At 51.6% G+C, this 19,183-nt stretch overlaps 1 protein-coding gene across 1 annotated transcript in view; it reads right to left on the bottom strand.

Annotated features, from left to right (window-relative positions):
* The window catches only part of MX2 (MX dynamin like GTPase 2), a 32,132-nt gene extending 13,051 nt beyond the window's left edge, over window positions 1-19,081 (bottom strand). The window contains exons 1-6 of the mRNA XM_036876903.2: window positions 18,938-19,081; window positions 11,638-11,957; window positions 10,849-11,041; window positions 9,843-9,980; window positions 4,566-4,720; window positions 1,426-1,564 (exon numbers count right to left, since the gene is read on the bottom strand). Coding sequence (XP_036732798.1) covers window positions 1,426-1,564; window positions 4,566-4,720; window positions 9,843-9,980; window positions 10,849-11,041; window positions 11,638-11,886 — 874 coding nt within the window. The 5' untranslated portion in view covers window positions 11,887-11,957; window positions 18,938-19,081. The remainder of the gene's footprint in view (window positions 1-1,425; window positions 1,565-4,565; window positions 4,721-9,842; window positions 9,981-10,848; window positions 11,042-11,637; window positions 11,958-18,937) is intronic.
* Window positions 19,082-19,183: the final 102 nt, after the last annotated feature.

Genomic DNA, 19,183 nt, shown 5'->3' with positions numbered 1-19,183 from the left:
CCTTTTTTGCACCTAGCATGATTCTTTTTGCAAATTTGATCTAGAATGCAAAGAAATTGCATTGATGTTATAATGTTGTTTTGGACTACACTGAGATCTGATTGAATATATTCTATGACTATAGTAGTTGGCTGAAGTCATATAATAGCAGCTAATATTATGTCAGAACTTTGATTATTTGAGTTTGTGGCTAATGAGGGGAGCAGAAAATGGACTATTAATAAAAGGTGTTCCTTAATATCTATAGAGATATTAATGTCCAAATAGATACATCTACTAGGTGGAAAATATTACCTACTTTGGCCATCAATAAGATATCCCTAATTACTTAGTATTGTGAGAAGCTAAAGAATTTGGACTTCCAATGACTGCTGACTCAAAGCCAGAGTTTTCTTTCTTATTCCGTATGTTCAAGATGCCTGCAGACATGAACAGGTAAAGACACAAGATAGTGTGGCATATAGTAAAACATCATACTTGAGGTGTATTCTCCTAACATTTATTTCTATCCTTACTGGAGAATCAGGCATTTGTTTGGGAAGAAACAGAAAAAGCAATTACATACCGAGTATCCACTTAGTCAAGAGAAAAGACTTGCACATTTTCAGGAAGGTAAACTCTATGGGTAGGTGGAATGATGGGTGAAGAGGCGATGTTGAATAATAACATTAAAAATGGCATCTATCATTTATGCACACACCTAAGTATCACCATGTGTATTTCTTCATGTAATCCTGCCAACAGCCCTAGCCTACGGGCATTACTGTTAGTACCATTTTACACATGAGGAAACGGAGGCCTGGAGTAAGTGAACATACTGCCCAAGATCAGGTAGCCAGTGTGGTACAACTGAAAACCAAAATTCTGCGCTTTCAAACCATGTCCCATTATTAAGCCTTCCAGGGTGACTTTTTTTTTTTTAAGTAAGAGAACTTCAAGAGAATCCTGTTTTCCACAAAGAGTTCTGCTTGAATATGCACTGTGCAGATGCTCCTGCTGCAGCCCTGGCCTACTGGTATGCTCACTGAAGGTCTTTTCCATGCACCAAGGAGTGGTCAGTACATGAGCTCTGGAATGGTACAGCTGATGGGCTCACTGACTCTCCTTTCTGGACCACGACGGGAGAGCAAATAAGGCAGTATCTGACCCCCATCCAGAACGGCTCACAAATGCAAATGAGGGACAAGAGGAAGAGGGTGAAGAACCTCTAAATTCTGGCCACGCATCCAGCCCTGACTGAGTGGAGATGACCCACCTGCAGTGCATGAACGCACCGAGGCCATGGAGCATCTGCCTGGAATGGCACTCAGCTCCCACACAGGATGTGGGGGGTCTCTGACAGTGATACACGCCAGGACCTTCTGAGTATACGAGGGGTCTCCCACTTCCCTCCCGTCCTCTGGAAGCTTGGTTCTTTCCTCTCACCTATGGTCCTGTCTCCATCCGGGTCCACCTCCTGAGCCATGCTCAGCGCCTCTGTGGTGGCGATGTCCACGTTGCAGGGGACCACCACCAAGTTGATCGTCTGTTGCCTCTGAATGTACTTCTTGATGAGGGCCTTGATCTGATGCCAAAGAATCACACACAGGAAGAGCACATCTCTGGTCATCTGACAGTACAGCCAGGTAGGTGTGACTGAAAAACCTATGCCGTCCCAGAGCATGACCTGGTTTTCTCACTTCTGGGCTTTGACTTGGCCAATCCCCTCCCACTGAATGCCTGCCCCACCTGCCTTTATTGAGTTCTCTGTTGATTTCCTACTTACCCTTCAAAGGCCATCACTGTGCTTCCCTCTTTCCCCAGGACTCTCTGAATCCTCTAGGCAGATGAGACCTCTCCTTCCTCTCCAGACCCCTCCCACGATGCTTCTGAGGCTGTGGTTATGCCTTCCATGGGGTGATGTGTACGTGTGTGCGCACACGTACCTGCCCCAGAAGCCCAGGGTACCTTGGTGATGACTCACAACACCTTACCTGCCTCCGTATGCCCTGCACAGCCCAGCACAGCATCCCGTGGTGGGTGCTCAGGGCCTGTTAAAGGTATCTGACACTGATAATTATCACTCCAAAGGCTTATTTGTAATTTTAATGACTTTCCCTGGAGTTTGTTCTTGGATGGGGTCTAGCTCACTCTTTTTTAGAGAAAGTCAATAAAACTTTTTAGAATTGTAGGCAAAAGAGAGATGTGGTCAACCTAAGCCTTAAAATACCGAATTTTAATAATATTTTCCCGTGTGGACAATGCAAACAAACATGGAAGAGGCTGCCACCTTGGGACCTGTGTCCTTATATTTTGGATGTAGTCCTTATATAATTTGCATGTAGTTTTGCTCTTATTGTGTCCCATTAAATTATTTTAATTGGGCACAGAAGACAATACTACATAGCCACAAAATAGAAAGTTTGCATCACATAGACACAAACTAGCATCATAAACAACTAACTGCTGTGGTCAAATATAAACAGACTCAGCTAGGTCTTGGCCATGGGAAAATTTAACTGGGTAAAGTTATAATAAGCCTTTATAAATGAGCTTTAGTGTTACCTTTAGTTCTTAAGTTCAGAGTTATCATCTTGGTGCGTATGCCCTGTCACACCCACGTGACTGTCTGGCTGGGGTCTGCAGGTGAACAGACCAGACAAGCCCGGGCTCTCCTCCTTGGCACTACTGACATCTGGGCTGGATAACTCTGTGCTTGAGAGCTGTCCTGTGCATCATAGCATATTTAGCTGCATCTCTGGTCTGCCCACTGAACGTTGGTGGCAACCCCACATTCCCAAGTTGTGACACTGAAAACATCTCAGTCATTGCCAGTGTTTCCTGGGGGTAAAATAGACTTGATCTGGGAATAGCCGTATCCATTTTGACGGGATCTTGGGTAGTGACACCTGCTCCCTAGAAGGCCTGCCTGGAGAGAGAGAGACCTCATAAAGAGCACTACTTGTGTAATAAGCAGCTCTTGAGCACCCACCTGGTACCAGGCCCATTCTAGGACCTAGAAATCCAGTACCAACCATGCCAGGGATGTCCCCTCAGGGTTTATATCCCAGCAGGGAATACAAGCAACAAACATTCAGTAAGGACAGAAAATGGAATCAGAGAGGCCAGGCATGGGGAGGCATCCCTGAGGTGGCATTTGGGCACAGTGCCCAAATTATTTCCTGAAGGAAAGAGAATATGCCATGTGTAAATCTTGGCAGGGAAAGCATTTCAGAAAGAGGGAAGAGTAGGTGCAAAGACGGAGGGGCAAGGGTGGGCAGGGGCTTTCAAGGGCCACCAAAGATTCAGGTATGGCTGGGGTGCAGTGAGGTGCGGAGGCACAGTGATAGGAGTGGGGCCCACTAGTGGGGCCACATTTCTTCAGATGTCGGAAGCTCTTATGCCTACTGGCCTGGAGCCACTTGAGAAGTTTGAGGGTCCGAGCTGGGCTCTAAAACATGAGAGTTGTATTGGGGATGCACCTGTTGGTGGGGTGAGGGGCGCTGCACTGGGATGGGGGGGCACTGCACTGGGAGGGGGTGCTGCACTGAGGGCAGGAGGAGAACCAAGCCGCAGGCCAGTGCAGAGACAGTGACTGGTGAGGATGGCAGTGGTCTGGGCCTGGGTGCTGGTGGTGGGTGGGGTGAAATGTGATTAGACTCCGGATGTATTTGAAAGTAGAGCCAGTCAGGTTTGTAGCTGGATTGGATGTGCCATGTGAGAGCAAGAAGGGACGCAGAGCCTGCCCTGGTCTGGGCCACTGAGGCCTGGAGGTGCCCTTTCCGACAGGGAAGACTGGGAGGGCGGCCGGAGTGGGGACTCAGGCACTGGTTTCGGCGCTATGCCTACGACATCCACAAGGAGATGGTTTGTCAAGCAGCTGGGCATGGAGCCTGGAGTTCAAAGGAGAGGCGTGGGTGAAATAGAGCTTTGGGAGTGGTGTTTAAAATCTTGAGACCACATGAGATACCAAGGGAGAGTTTTCAGTAGAAGTAAGAGATCTCTGAGGTCAGGAAAGTGAGACAGAATTGCCCAGGTGATCAGGGGAGGGGTTGAACTAAAGCGAATTTGCCCTGAAGTCAGTGAAGATGTTTTTCAAGCAGGAGGGAGTGATATATCGCATTTGGAAATAAAAGGATTTGGCGTGAGAACACATCAGATATGCATGCTGCCAGGAAAGTGGAGCAACACAGTAAGACCATGAATAGAAAACCTTTCACAGGAACTCTGGGGTGACAAATTCTGATTGACTTATCATGTAGCCCAAATGTGTTCTTAATTGTTGCTAATACTTTATGTAAAAATCCAAATTTCTGACTTCTTTTCAATGTTAAGGCAGCTGGCAACCCGGGGCCCACATTCCCATGTGACACCCTTAGGCAGGGTGGGAGTTGTCCCGCGTACCTCCAGTCCCACCAAGTCAACTTCCCTTGCTCCCAGGACTTGGCAGGCCCTCAGCAGAACCCGAGCATGAGGCCCTGGTCAGTCCTACCCCAGTCTTTGCTCCAGCCACCCCAAGCAAGGGCCGGGAGTCATGCCAGAGCCCAACTTCAGCTTTCACATTCCCAAGTTCCAGGAAGGCCCACCTGCAATCCAATGTCCTGGGGCTGATTTCCCACAGCCACTCTGGCGATGCCAGGAAGGTCAATGAGGGTCAGATCGGGAACATCGGGGGAGGTGATCTCCAGATTAATGAGCTCATGGCTAATGCCAACTCCATCCCCAGCTATGGCATTCTGGGCTGTGGAGGCCAAGAAAAGAGAAACTCAGAGTCCAGATTAACAACCCAGCTGAGAAAAAGCAGTTGTCCTTGAAGGTGACAGCTTATTTTCAGAATATAGTAGCCTCAGCATCAGAGAGCTCCTGTGCTTAGAAAACATTTCACAGAAGTCCGCAGAGTGATCTCTGGGGCCACCGTTTAGGCGGCTGTTTGATATTCAGATAGCACGTGCATATACCCTCAGAAAAATCAGAGGACACCACCACTAAGTTCACAACGGGATCGCGGATGGGTTCTGCTGTCATTCTTTATGCCTTGTAGTATTTCCAGTGAGTGTTGTGGTAGTTTTAAAATATGCCCACAATTCTTCAGCACTCCTTCCTCCAAAGCAGGAGACTGAGGGGGGCTGAAATAGGGGCTCATGTCTAAAAAGAAGGTATGGTAGCAGTAATGGTGTGTGATAGCCATCAAAGGTGCCATGGCTTCCTCTTGCTTTCTGGGACGGCTCCCTCTGGGGGAAGCAAGCTGCCCTGTCATAGGGGCACCACCTCCCATCAAGAGGTCCACCAAGTGTTGGCCTACTGGCTATGTAAGCAGTTCGCCAGCCCAGGCCAACATCTCAACAGCAGCCTCGGCAGCGACCCTGAGCCAGGCCCACCTGGCCGAGGCACTCCAGTTGTTGACTTTCACACACTGTGAGAGATTAAGTGCTTGCATTTTAAGCCACTAAGTTTTGGGGTAATTTGTTATGTAGCAATAGATGACTAATACAGGGATGGATTACTTTTATGACTGGATGCTCTCTCCCCTCCTCTGCACACACACAGATACTCTAACACATATACACAAACACACACTCACATAAAAATGCACACACTAACATATTTGCTTTAACACACATACTAAATCCCACTGTGGAATGTGTCATGGACAGTGCAGATACCCCTCCACTCCATGACACCCACGGAAAAAGCCCCTCTGCCTGCCTCTGTCTGTCGGGAAAGGGCCGGTTTGAAGGCCTGTGGTTCATCTGGAGCTAAGCGGACCCCAGCTAGGGGGAAACCTCCCATGGCTACTGCCAGCCACGCCAGGGGCTGCTTGGAGGGGCCAGAGGAACTCAAGGCGGCAGGATCCCCTGGCTGAACAAAATCACATCAATACTGGGTATTGTCACTGTTTCACACTATTTGTTATTTATTTTTGGCCCTGGAACATTTACAGCAATCCTACCACCCTGCCTCTTGGGGGATAAGCGGTATCAAAGGAAGGAAGGGAGACTAGGAAGCAGAAGGGAAGGGGAATTACTTTCCCTTATGTTCACTCTGAAAGTGGATTATTTCCCTATTTATAGTCTTCATAGGGGATTTAATAGCTTCCTAAGAACTGTATCTAATTTATTGCATGCCTAATGTATACCCCTAACCACACAGAAGTAATATGTAGTGATTCCATCCTGTGTCTCAAATTCCTCGTTCCTATGGGACCAGTAAGAACCTTTAACCCATGTGTGTAGGAAGGTCTGGTTGAGTCTGGGCTCTTCTACAGGCCAAATATTCTCCTGAAAGTTTTAAAAGTAATTTATGTAGAAAGTATGATAGAAATTATCCATAATAATCTCCAAAGACAAAAAAGTCATTCTCTTTTGGGGCTGGACTTGAACTCTGCTGGCCCAGCAGGTCGGTTTGCCTCCTCCCAGAGTGTGGCCACCCAGCAGGGGCCCCTGGGGTGCAAACCCGAAGGCTGGCCCAGCTGCCAAGAAAAACCCAAATGTCAATGAAACGGCTTCTCCGAGACAGCAGTTCCCATCACACCTACAACCCAAGTCTGGGTGGTGGGAAAGGGCAGATGCGACTGTGATGAAGGGACGTGGAGATGGAGCTCGGGGGTCTCCAGGTGTTCTGTGCAGAGCCAGTCTCTGCTGGACGGAGAGAATGAGAGAGAGTCTGGAGTCTCCCCATCCCCGCACCCACATGCATTTCTGGGCCCCACCGCTCTGCGGCTCACTCATGTGTGACTTAAGTGATGTCTGTGCCCGCAGGTGGGTGGTGGGACCCACACAGTCAAGGGTGTCTTGTCCCATCCTAGAAGCTAGTCCGTCAGTAGGCAGGAAAAACCCCCAGGTCTTCCCAGAGGCCGTTCACTTTCCAAACCATAAAATGGACCAATTAAGATACCTCATGCACATGCATCCAGAACTAGGACCCGCTTCACGGGCGCAGGTCCTGGGCAGTCATAGCGCCCTGTGTTCAGGAGACCCGCTCTTGGTTTAAAGACCTGTTTTCACGAACTTGAAATTCTAGTGATTTTTGAATGAGGGCCCTGCATTTTTATTTTGCTCCAAGCCCCTTAAATCATGTAGCAGGTCCTGCTCCAAGCAGGGTTTCTCAAGCTTGAAGTGCACTTGACCCACTGGGGGTCTAGTTAAAATACAGATTCCGACTCATCAGGTCTGGGGTGTGGCTGAGATTCTGCATTTCCCACAGGCCTCCAGATGTCCCTGTGCAGACCAGGAGGCACACTGAGCAGCCAGGAGCTACAGGATCTGTGGAGATCTTGAAAGGAGTTGAGGCCTCGGATGGTCTAGGTGAGGGGGAGATACCGATGGCAAAACCCAGATGCGTGGGATACACAAGGACACAGAGGTCACTGGTCACCAGCTTAAGGGGACACCCGGAGACATAGCATGATGCTCCCTAGGACTTCCCCAGTGGCCTCGCCTTGTGCCCAAGGGTCTCTTGTGTCCTCAACATCTCTCACCTGCCTCCCTCAGAATTTGCTTTCAGATCCTCCGCTGGACAGAAAGTGAGCCCGGGGATATGTGGGCTGGAAGTCCTCTCTCCGGCAGCCTTGCCCGGTGGCTGCTGAGCTCACACTCACAATGCAGTTAACTCACTGGATGGTGCGGCTTAAGATGGGACCGGTCTGGCCTGACAACAGCTTGGGCCAAGGGAGAGGATCCGTTCTGATGGCCTCCCAAGCTTTAGGGAAAGGCCCTGGCAGGTGGTGTCATGACTTCCAGGGGGCGCGGGCTTTACAAGTTACAGAAGTGCCTGTGCTGGGGCACCGGCTGGGTTCCCTGCCAGGGGACTGCTGCACCAGGTCAGATAAGGACAGTGGTGACGTCTTTCTGGAGCACTAGCAATGAAATCTCTGGCAGTTAGGTATGTCCCCTATAGTTGGGGTCAGCGTGAGCCGAGAAACAGGGAGGCAGCTTGAGCAAGAGCTCCAATTAACTGCCTAATATTTTGGAGACAGAACTGGGGGCACACTTCTATAACTTCTGTAAACTTCTCCTGCTTTAATTACCATTTTGTAGTCACTGTTTAAGGTATGATTTTTATAACTTTTGATTGATGTGTAACATGAACAGAAAAGTACTCATTGTCCTATGTGTGGGGCTTGGTGAGTCTCACAGGCTGAACGCACAGTGTAGCCAGCACTGGGACCAGCAAACAGACATGGCCAGCCCTGAAACCCCTCCTGCCCCAGGCTGGTCACCAGCCCGCCAGCCCCCACAGGCATGACTGCTGTCTTGACCCCTCACACGACCCGTTCCTTTTGCCCATCTTTTGTACCTTACTCCTGGTGGGGCCAAGTGGCTTTGCAGATACACAGCCGTTCCTGAGTACAAGAGCAGCACTTCTGTGTGGTCCCAGCTAATGAGAAGTGGGCCATAAAACACGGGCTTGCTTGGTTTGGCTTCTTTCCCTCAATGTTCCATTTGTTTGATTCCCCACATTGGTGCTTATAGGTATGTGTCATTCCCCGCTGTGCACATACAACAATGCCCTGATCCAGTCTGCTGTTGATGGACATCTAGGTAGTTTGCACACAGGGCTGTCACAACAGTGCTGCTAGAACCTGGTTTTGGTGCACACTTTGGCTGGGTGTATACTCAGGAGTGGAGTTAACAGAGCATCATAGAATGTGCACACCTCCAGCTTTAGCAGATTATCACCAGTTTTCCAGAGGCTGCACCATCTTACACTCCCATCAGCAATGGAGGAGAGCTCTGAGTTGCTGTTTTAAAGATGTCTTGGCTGTGGCCTGCTTATTATTCATCCTTTCCCAAGCACCCACCCATGGTGTGCCAGAGCTCTGCTAGAGGCTACGAGGTTGTGGTGAGCACATAGCCCTTCTGGTCCTGCTCACAGAGCTCATGGTAGAGAGTCTGGATGGACCTCAACAAACACTACAGGTTGTGCGGGAACCTGGCAGCCCCAGGCCAGCCATACGGGCACAGCCAGTGTGCAGAGCTTTCATGATTTGAAGCTAGAAACTTGCCAATTGAGGATTTTAAGCAGTTTTTGTGTTTGGGGATGAACCCTAGAATCAGAGGCAGGACCTCTCTCTTTTGGAAGGGATCCCTCTGGTGAGCCATCTGAGGCCTGCGGGTTTTTGGGGAACTGAGCTGGGAAGTCATGTAAAGCCTCACCCTCAGATGCTGAGTTTATTCTAAGTAATGTGAATATCCTGTCTCCCTGGAACTCAGAGATGTCCGAGTTCCAGGTGGCTGCAGAGATTCCTATTGCACTCAGGGTTGTCTTTTGCCTGCCTGGCAGAAAGCAGTGTGAGATGGTAAGCAGGCTCAGCAAAACAGGGCAGGCCAGCCTGCAGAGGGCATGGCTGCCAGGGACCCCTCTGAAAGGTAGAGAAGTCAATGCCAAGAGTACGCATACCTTGTTAGCATTCTGGGATTACCCAACACTATTCGCAGCCATTGGTAAACTTTGCTCAAAGGCAGGTGCTGGCTGTGCCCCCAGGAATGGCAGTGGGCGGGCTCTGTGTCAGGGGCAGCTGCATGGAGACATGGCCATGCGGCGGCCAGCCCCTGCCGGGTCACAGCAGGGCCTGAGGACAGCAGTGGCCAGGACAGCCAGAGCTGAGGGCCTGCAGGGGACACTTCTCAGAGTAGGGGCAGGTAAGCTGGGACCCAAAGGAAGAGAAGGAATTAGGCCGGTGAGGAGGAGGGGACAGCATGAGAGGCTGGGCACCCAGCACGACACGTGGAGAAGCCTGGAAGGAAGACCACATGCTCCCTCATGGGGCTGAAAAGCCCTGATGCCCCCGGAGGAGAGGAAGGAGCTGGACCTCAAGGAAGTGGCCAGAGGGGCATCTGCAGACACCGCCGAGCGGGCCTTACCTTTCTGAATTTCCTTCTCCACCTGCGAGGGGTTGTGGAGCTGGAGCTCCGTGGTCCGGTAGCTGAGCCTCCCCGTCCATGCTGGCTCATGGAGCTGCTTTTTCAGCTTCAGCACCAGGGGACACCTGGTGACGATTCCTGAGAGACAGTTTCCCAAACATCTTGTTTCCTTTACAAGGAAGTGCGGCAGGTACCCTCTGCCTCACCCCCGAGGAGTCGCCGGAGTGTCCCCAGAGGCTGTCTGAGGTTTTGACCCTCTAGGGCCCTGACTGGCGGGCGCACAGGGGCACAGGCTCAGGCACTTGCATGCGTAGCTGCACCTGTGCACTGCTCTCTGGTGGTCATGGGGCACTCCAGGCTGACCACGGCCACAGTCCCCAGCACACTGCTCTGTGAGTGACCCCACGGAAGGCAGGAGTCCCCACCGTGGGCGTGGGCCGGCAGACCTGCCCTGTGCAGGTGGAAGCCCAAGCTGGGACACCTGGGAATGTGAAGCAGTGAGACCTGCCTGAGGGTTGCCCAAGCCTCCCAAGGGCCCCACGCCGAGCTGGGGACGCCGGAGGCTGGACATCCCAAAGCTGGGGGTGCAGGGGGTTCTGATGGTGTGGTTTCTGCAGCCAGAGCTCAGACAGGCTGGAACTTCTTGGGGCTGGGGGCCCCTGGCAGAGGCCCGGGGAGCCTCACACAGCAGGGCTGTGCACAGGTGCTGTGTATCCTCCTGTCGCTTGCTCTACAAGGGAGGTATTACCTCCTCATCCAGACTGGAGACTTGCCCAGCACCACATGCCTGAACTGGCACCCGGACTCTGTCCTGCTGTGCCTCTCCCCAAAATGCTGAACCCAGGGCAGGGAGGAGTGACAGGACTTGGCATCCAGGGCTGGCAGAAGTACCCTCCCGGGGGCCTTCCCAGTGCCTGTCTCTGAAACCACTGTGCCCAGGGGTGCTCTGGGGCTACCAGGTGGTTGGCTGCTGGCTGCGGAGCGAAGCTGGCCCTCCTGTGCTTACCGCTGCCTCTGGGCAGGGCGACTCCCGACAGAGCCTCCAGCACAGAGCTCTTGCCGGAGCTCTGGTCCCCGATGACGGCGATGGCAGGCAGGGCCAGGTCCTGCTCCACGCCCAGGGCCCGCAGGGAGTCGATGAGGTCGATGCAGGGGCGCACCTTCTCCTCGTACTGGCTGTACAGGTTGTTCTCGGGCCCCTGGAAGGGGCAGGGTAGGCTCTCAGCCCTCCGGCAGGGCTCCCACCATCCTGGGGCATCTGTGGCAGAATCTGTTCATCTACTGATGGTGGGTGGCAGAGAGGAGGGGGGCAAGGAGGCTCTGGGTGTGCCTCGGGGAGGTCTCTGCACCCTGCTCCTGTGGCAGCTTTGCTTCTGCTGATGTGGGGCTATGGGGGTGGGGCCAGGCCTGACTGAGCAGGGCAATGGCACAAAGAGGTGGGAGCTCCTGACCAGCCAGAGATGGGAACGGAGGTGGGCCCTGGGTAGGGAGGGGGTGGCGGCAATGACAGTAGTAGCTGGAGGAAAAGCTCCCAGGAAGGAGGCGCCAGCACAGAGAGCGGAAGCCCCCAGACTCACGTCAAGGAAGGTCGTCATTGCCCTGGAGATTGGGTATGTCCCCAGTGCCTGTTTAAGGGCCCGAGAGAGCTGGGGAACACCGATCGTGCGGCCACATTCAGTCCGGACTTGCAGGTTTACTGCCATGCTTGCGGGGGTGCTCACCCATGGCACCCACAGCCCTTTTTCTGCTGGAGGCTGGAACATGCCCATCCTGAGCTCCCCTCCACCCGCCTTACCTTTGCCCTCTGTTGGCCCCAGTTTCCTCCTGGCTGCTGTTGGTTCAATGTCAGCAACTTCAAGTTCTTGGAGAGGTAAACTGCGTCCTTCCCTCCGGCCTGCCAGTTTGGAGGGAATATCATTTGCCCTGTGGCTTTGCCAGATGGTGGTGGCTGCTGCTGGAAAAAATTCATTTCTTTTTTTGGATGGTGTAGGGAAGAAGATGGATTGTGCCTCTGGTACGACCAAGAACTGTGGGATTTAGGCATGAGCTGTCAGCCTGTCAGGGTAGGAAGGTGTGTTTCCCGCTGCTCGGTGCCTCCAATCTTCTTAACAAGCTCTGCAAAGACATAAGATGGGACAGTGGCCCAAACATCACCATCACCATGCACTCCTCCCTTAAGCTGCTCCTTGGCCATCCCTGCCTCACCCAGCCCCACACAACCCACCACCCTATGTGGACATGGAGCCCAGCAACGCAGCGCGCCCTGTGCAGGGTCACCCGTGCAGACCCTGCTGCTGTTCCCTGGAATGCCTTCCCACAAATCTGCATGCAAACTCCTGTCTTGGGCTCTACTGTTTTGGGGGGGTGGGGGATGGTGGGAATGGGGAGTGACTAAGCTAAGGTAAAGGGAATCTGAAATAAGCAAGTGGCAGCACTATGTCTTTAAGATAAACTCCAGGATCCAGTTTAATCAGAAGCCAGGGTTAGTTTCACACGGAGGGGCTACCTGGGGCTCTGAGGCCAGACCAGCTGTGTGTGTGACCTCGGCCGCTCTCCGAGGCTCTCCACCGTGTCCTGCCGGGGCTGTGCCCTGGCCTTTCCTGGCCTTGCTGGGGCCAAATCTAACTTGGGTTTCAGTTGGAAGGAGATAGAGAAGGCCTTCCTGGGCTCTTCCAAGTGGTGAAGCCCACTGACTTGCAGACCTTCCGTGAGGAGGGTCCCCCAGGTGTGGCCCAGCTCCCTTGGGAGCCCTGAGAAGGGCTGTCAGGTGGGAGCAGCTCCCTTACCTCTGCCTGTATACCTGCAAAGTCAACCTCTCTCTATTTACTTGATTGTCACCTGTCACCCTATGCAAGCAGGTACTCTGTGTCTCCTGACAGCACTGGACAGTGGCAGGCACCCCCCAGATCCTGGTTTCACAAGCAAATGGAGGAAGGCATGGCTTCCTTTCCTGCAGCATCTGGGAAGCCATCACTACCACGATGCTCCCCACCTGGCCTGTCTTCTCATGTCAGTCACAGCAGCTCCGACCTTCTGACAGCCCTGGACAAATGCCCCCCCAAGCCTCCCTTGCCTTTCAGCCCCACAGCCCGCCCTCAGCAAACTGGACTCTACCTCCAAAACATCCAGAATACAACCATCTCTCACCGCCCCACTGCTGCCGCCTTAGCCCAAACCGCTGTGGTCTCATCTGAATGCTGCCCTGGCCACCCGGCCTGGTGAATCTTGCCAGAAGCAACTGCTGAGGCCCCAGTCCTGGAAAGTGCAGGGCCCCCTTCCTTAGCCACTCTGGTCATCCTTCACTCTGCCAGGCCTTCCCTCCACATGTTCCTGGGAGTGAAACCCAGCAGTCGCAGTTGGGCCCATGGGCAAAGACAGAGGCAGCTAAATCAGTCAGTTGCCCACCTAGCCGCTTGTTTTCCCATGGACTGGATGGTTCCACAGGCTATTCCATCCTCGGTACTTCGAGGCCACACTTTGTCTATCATCTACCACCAGCCTACCCTTCTCTCTGTTCACTTTATATTCCACGTTGTTCAAACCCTAAGCCAGTAACTACAGTTGGTTGTACGGGTGAAAGGCAATGACAGACTATTGGGCAGAAACTCAAGTGTTCACTCTGAGAGTCAGCCAGCCCGCTAGGCAATCCTGATGTCTGGCGTGCCGTGTGGTGATTCTTCCCCTGACCACGATGTGGGCCCTTCCCGTCCAGGGAACATGGTGCGGCACCACCCGTCAGAAGTGCCCCTGTGGCTCGTACTGGGAAGCTCTCAGAAAGGCCCTCCCTCTGACTGAGGACCAGAACAAAATCTGGGTTATTTGTGGCTGTTTCGCATCTTCTGGTTTTTCTTCATCTCTCTGGAGTCTCTGAGTTTCAGCCTTTGATACATTCGGCATCTGATATTCTTTCCCCCATGCAATTGTTTGTCTTATAAAACAGCCATTCATGTCACGCCTGTCCTTCACCAAGTGTCAAGAGAAATTATGATCCCATGTAAAAGGTCTCTGCTTTGCTTTTATTTTTAAAGTATAATTGCCCTCAAGAACATGTCCCCCCTCCTTAGTATAAGGAAATTGTATTAAGATTATGTTAACCTCTTGAATGTAAGCACACAACAGATTACTTTGCAGAGGGCCGGGCTGAAGGAGCCTGTGCCCCCTTCTGTTAACGAGGGAGGAAGCCATCTGTCCTGGGCACCCTTGGCCTTGGCACAAGGCTCAGACCCAAGTCGTTGGCGGTCCTGGCTCCTCAGCCCAGTGGGCACTGCTGTGTCCCTTGGCTCCTGTCCCCAGAGATTCAGCAGGTATTATGGTTTACTGTGTACTTTATAAAACAACTGAGAGCAGGACATGCAAGAAATGGTCTTTGGGAATCCGAACGTTCTTGGCCTTTTCTGGTGGGATGGGAGCTCCAGGGTCAGGAGGCAGGGGTTGGGGGTCACAGCTGAAGAAACTGCTGTTCACAGAGGCCCAGGAAGTGCAGGTGAGAAACATCAGCATCAGGCACCTGGTGTGGCAGGACAGGGCAGCAGGATCTTATCGATTCAAGGACACAGAATTGTCTTTGATAAAATGGAGAAAGATAACAGGCAGAGAGCTTAACCACGCAGCATGCCTGGGAGAGTCCATATGGGCAGGAGAGACGGCTGCTCTGGTATGAACATCACTGCGCCACCCCCAGCGGGGTCTCCTTCCTTCCTTCCCTCTCGTCAGGAGGGTCCAAAGCAGCAGAGAGGGGCACTGCCCGCCCCCACTCCCGACCCAGATCATGCAGGGTGACGGGCTGGAACACATATACAGGGCCAGAGTCGGCCACCCAGGGGAAGAAGCAGTCCCAGGTGGCAGGAGGTGGAGCGGCAGAAAGGGCCATGGCACAGGACCGGAGCAGGGAGACCGGAGAGGAGCGCCCACTGACAGCCCGGCGTGGTATCTGGACCAAGGAGAGTGTTGCTTTACATACTCCTGGGGCCCTGCCTGCATCCCTGATCACCTACAAGGAAACGTGTTTGGATGGATGGCGCGCTGGTCTCTGACCCCACGACAGAGCTGGGGGATGGCTGGACCTGAGAACAAGTCATGAAACCTGGAGCTCTCAGCTTGCCTGAGCCAGACAAGCATGGGAGTGCAGCCTGAGCTCCATCCCCCTGCCACCCCCAAACTTGGCTTTACTTGTGTTTCTGTCTACCTTCCACCCAATTCTGAATAGCTGGGCAGGTGGGACCCAAGGGAGTGACCACATCCCAGCAGGGACAGCCTTGCTTCTGGGCCCATGGGGTAATGCCCACTCTGTGGAAGGCACCCCAAAATTGTGTTGAGGTTACCTACGTCACAGAGAACCCTCGAGTGATATGCAACTGAAGACAAGATGCTGGAAATCCTAGCCATGGCAACCAGACAAGATAAAGAGATAGAAGGCATCCAAATTGGTAAGGAAGAGGTTAAACTGTCACTGTTTGCAGATGACATGATACTACATATGGAAAACCCTAAGACTCCACCAAAACACTATTAGAACTAATACATGGATTCAGTAAAGTTGCAGGATACAAAATTAATACACAGAAATCTGTTGCATTCCTATATACTGGCAATGAACTAGCAGAAAGAGAAATCAGGAAAACAATTCCATTTACAATTGAATCAAAAAGAATAAATTCCCAGGAGTAAACCTAACCAAGGTGGTGAAAGACCTGTACTCTGAAAACTATAAGACATTCATGAGAGAAATTAAAGATGACACAAATAAATTGGAATCTGTCTCATGCTCATGAATAGAAAGAATTAATATTGTGATAATGGCCATCCTGCCCAAAGCAATTTACAAATTCAGTGCACTTATTTGTGGAATCTAAAAACAAAACAAAACAAAATGAACAAAACAGTACAGACTCAGAGACACTGAGAAGTGACTGGTGGTTACCGTGGGGGAGGGATTAGGGTTGGGGGAAGCTAACAGGGCACAAAAATTCTCAGTCATAATATAAGTTGGTATGGGGATGAAGTGCAACACAGAGAATATAGCCAATGGCTCTTTAACACCTTTCTACTATTGGGTTGTATACTTTAAACCAGTATAATACTGTGTATCAACTATACTTCAATAAAAAAAAGACAAGATGTTAACCAAGACTGTAAGACTGTGATTCCCAAATTGTGCACCGGGATGCCCTGGGGGACTGTGGAGAACTCACAGGGGCACTGTGGGGTATTTAAAATTTCCCAGGGATGCACAGCTGTTGGATACGACACAACTTACTGTTACTGAGTTGTTCGGACCTAACAGCAATAATTAATCAATAGAACCATTTGGTATTTCTTTTGGTCAGGGAAAAGAACAGTGCACAACTTATGAAGATACTGGGGGCATCTAAGGCAGAACGTATGGGAATCTCCACTAAGAGCAGGTGATACGGAGGCAGATGAGTGTGAGCTGAGAGGGGAGAAGGGAGGTAGGCTGATGTATGGACAGATGTGCAGATGGACAGGCAAGGGCTGGGCGGGAAGAGGCCAGGAGGCAGGTCTTGGATTTCCCAGTTCAGCTGGCTTGTCTCCTTTATGCCCCTCATATGCCTGTATTCTCATATGGCTAATTTATATTGTGCCTATTTTTATAGGGGATGGGAAGTGAAATTCAGAGAAGCAGCTTGGTTCCTGTCCCATGGCTCCGAAGTAACAGACTCAGGACTCCAGTGGAGCAAGAGGTTACTTTGATGAGGAGGAAACCGCAAAGCTGTTCAGATTTTGAAACTGCATTGCAGATCTCCACCATCTATGATGGGTAGATTTCAGAAATGCAGTCTTAAAGACCAGTCCCTCCCCCTGGGCCTCTTCCTTTTGACTATTTTTTATTTTTGTTTCACACATTCCCCAGGCCTCATTAGGCCCCAGAGGAGTCTTGGTGGGCCCAAGGGGCATGAATCTCAGTGCCCGGCATCCATCCCCGGGTCCCTGGGCCTGGCCTCCTGGACCCGAGCCAGGCCTGGGCTCTGCTGAGGAGTTCCATGGCCATACAGGCTCAAGCCCGCAGAGTGGAGAACAGTGCAATTACTTTAACAACTTTGCATCCTTTACCTGGTATCTTGCTGTGTCTTCAGGGTTATTATCTACAAGTACAAAGATTGTATGGATCTATGTGATCACTCAGATGGTGGGGATATTTAGTCTCCTTTGATACTAATTAGAAAATAAGTTTCTCCTCAAAGCAAAATACAACCACAACAATCTGGCTCACTGAGACTTCATAGTTTCCAGGAAAGAAGGAGGAAGATGTTACCCTCATAGCTCCAGGTCTGAACCTCGACACCGTCCATGACCAGCAGGGGAAGAGCTAAATGCCTCACTGGCCTGGAAAACCTGCCAAAGCTGGTCAAGGCCAGGGGACGACTGGGTGGTAGGGATTCTTCTTCCTCCTGGTGACATGACCTGGAGAGGTCACCACAGCATCCTAAGATGTATATATTTCCCCAAACAATGCCAAGGACAGCTGGCAATGACCAGAAGCTGAAGAGGCCAGGAAGGATCTCTCTGAGGGAACCAGCCCTGCAGACCCATTGATCTCAGATGGCCAGCCTCCAGAGCTGGGAGAGGATAGACTTCTGATGTGTAAGCCACCCAGTCTGTGGTGCTTTGTTACGGCAGCCCCAGGATACAAATAATCCATGCCTAAGGACGGATCTGTTTCCCCCAAATGCCACTCTTTGCAGGGAAGTCTCGGCATCAATGTTTCTAAGTAGAAATTTGAAAGCCCTGCACTGCACATGTAACAGTGGGGAGTCACTAAGGCTAGGAACTGGGTGACCTCTCCCCTCAGGAGCAGTTTCCCAGCACACCAGAGGGTGGCCCTGTGCCATCGATGCCACAGCATGGGGGCAGCAGGAACCTTGAGACCAGGCTTTGCAGCTCCGTTTCTGACACTCTCTACCCTATCCAGAGAGGGTCAGACCCCATAGGTTAAGGACTCAGTCCTATAAATCATGCGACCCTCCCCAACCTCACTCAGCATGGCAAGTCCAGGCTGTGACCTGTGGTTCTGCCTGGCTACAGAACAGATGTGCCCACAACCCCCTCCTTGGGTTTGAATAATGCTAGAGCAGCTCACAGAACCCAGAGAAACATTTTACTTTCCAGATGACAGGTTTATTAGAAAAGGATGTAACTCAGGAACAACCAGATGGAAGAGAGGCATAGGGCAAGGTGTGGAGGTGCAGGGAACACCCCTGCCCCTCCCAGCACACGGCTCTCCCCACATCTCCACGTGTCCACCAACCCAAGGAGAAGGGTCTCCAAACCCCTCCGATGGGTGTTTATCATTATGGTGGCACAACTGATTAACTCATTGGCCATTGGACACTGATTCAACCTCCAGCCCCCTCTCCAGAGGTCAGGGGTGGGACTGACAGCTCCCACCTTCTAATCACACAATTGGGTGTCCTGGCAACCAGCACCCCCCACCCCAGGTGCATTCCAAAAGCCACCTCATTGACATAACGAGTGACAAGGTTTTCTTCACAGGAAATGCCTAGTGTTTTAGGAGCTCCGCGTTAGGAATGGGGACAGGACCAAATAATGTACTTTAAAAAATATTTGTGTGTATTGCAAAATGACCCACAGTAAGTCCAGTTAACCTCCATCCCCATACACAGTTACATGTTTTTTTCCTATGATGAGAATTTTTAAGACTCTTTTAGCAACTTTCAGATATGCATGCAGTACAGTATCATTAACTGTGGGAGTGTAATGTCACTGCATGGTGACTGTAGTTAATGCATTTCTTATTATAAGTCACAATTTCACAGTGACACAAAGCTCTCCACCCCCAACCCAGAGGTGCGCACTCCACAGGTGCTTAACAAAGTGTCCAAAAAGCTACCCCTCTGTGGCCACCAGGGAAGCCGCTGTGTGCGAGACTTCCTTGCTAGAGCGTGCCCTCTGCAGACGGGGTGGGGGGCTTTCTGAGGCTCATACGGGCAGAAACTTGTCTTTATGGCGCCTGCCTTCTGGCACAAGCTAAGTTCAGCAGGAAATCCTTTCAAAAGGCTTATCTGCTGCATTAAGACATTGCTCAGCAGCCCTCCCCGCCCCAGCCCGTCTCCTACCTGAGCAGCTCCAGAAGACTCCACGCAAATCATCTCTCCTCCTCTGCTTCCCTTTTATGTGCTGGGAACCACTCCTCCAGATGCTGTTTCCTATTACCAGCAAGGAGAGAAATGAAACTGAGAGAAACGAGAGGCCTAGCCTCAGAAATGAAACTGCAGAATCTGAGTGCCCAGAGTGGCCCGACCCAGCATCTGCACTGCGGCTGCCCCGGACCTCCCGGAGGGCGGTGAACGCGCAGGGGCCGG

This window comes from Manis pentadactyla, chromosome 1, assembly GCF_030020395.1.
Source record: "Manis pentadactyla isolate mManPen7 chromosome 1, mManPen7.hap1, whole genome shotgun sequence".
NCBI lineage: Eukaryota > Metazoa > Chordata > Mammalia > Pholidota > Manidae > Manis > Manis pentadactyla.
Note: the sequence above shows the minus strand (reverse complement) of the source record. Positions and strands in the feature narration are given on the sequence as shown.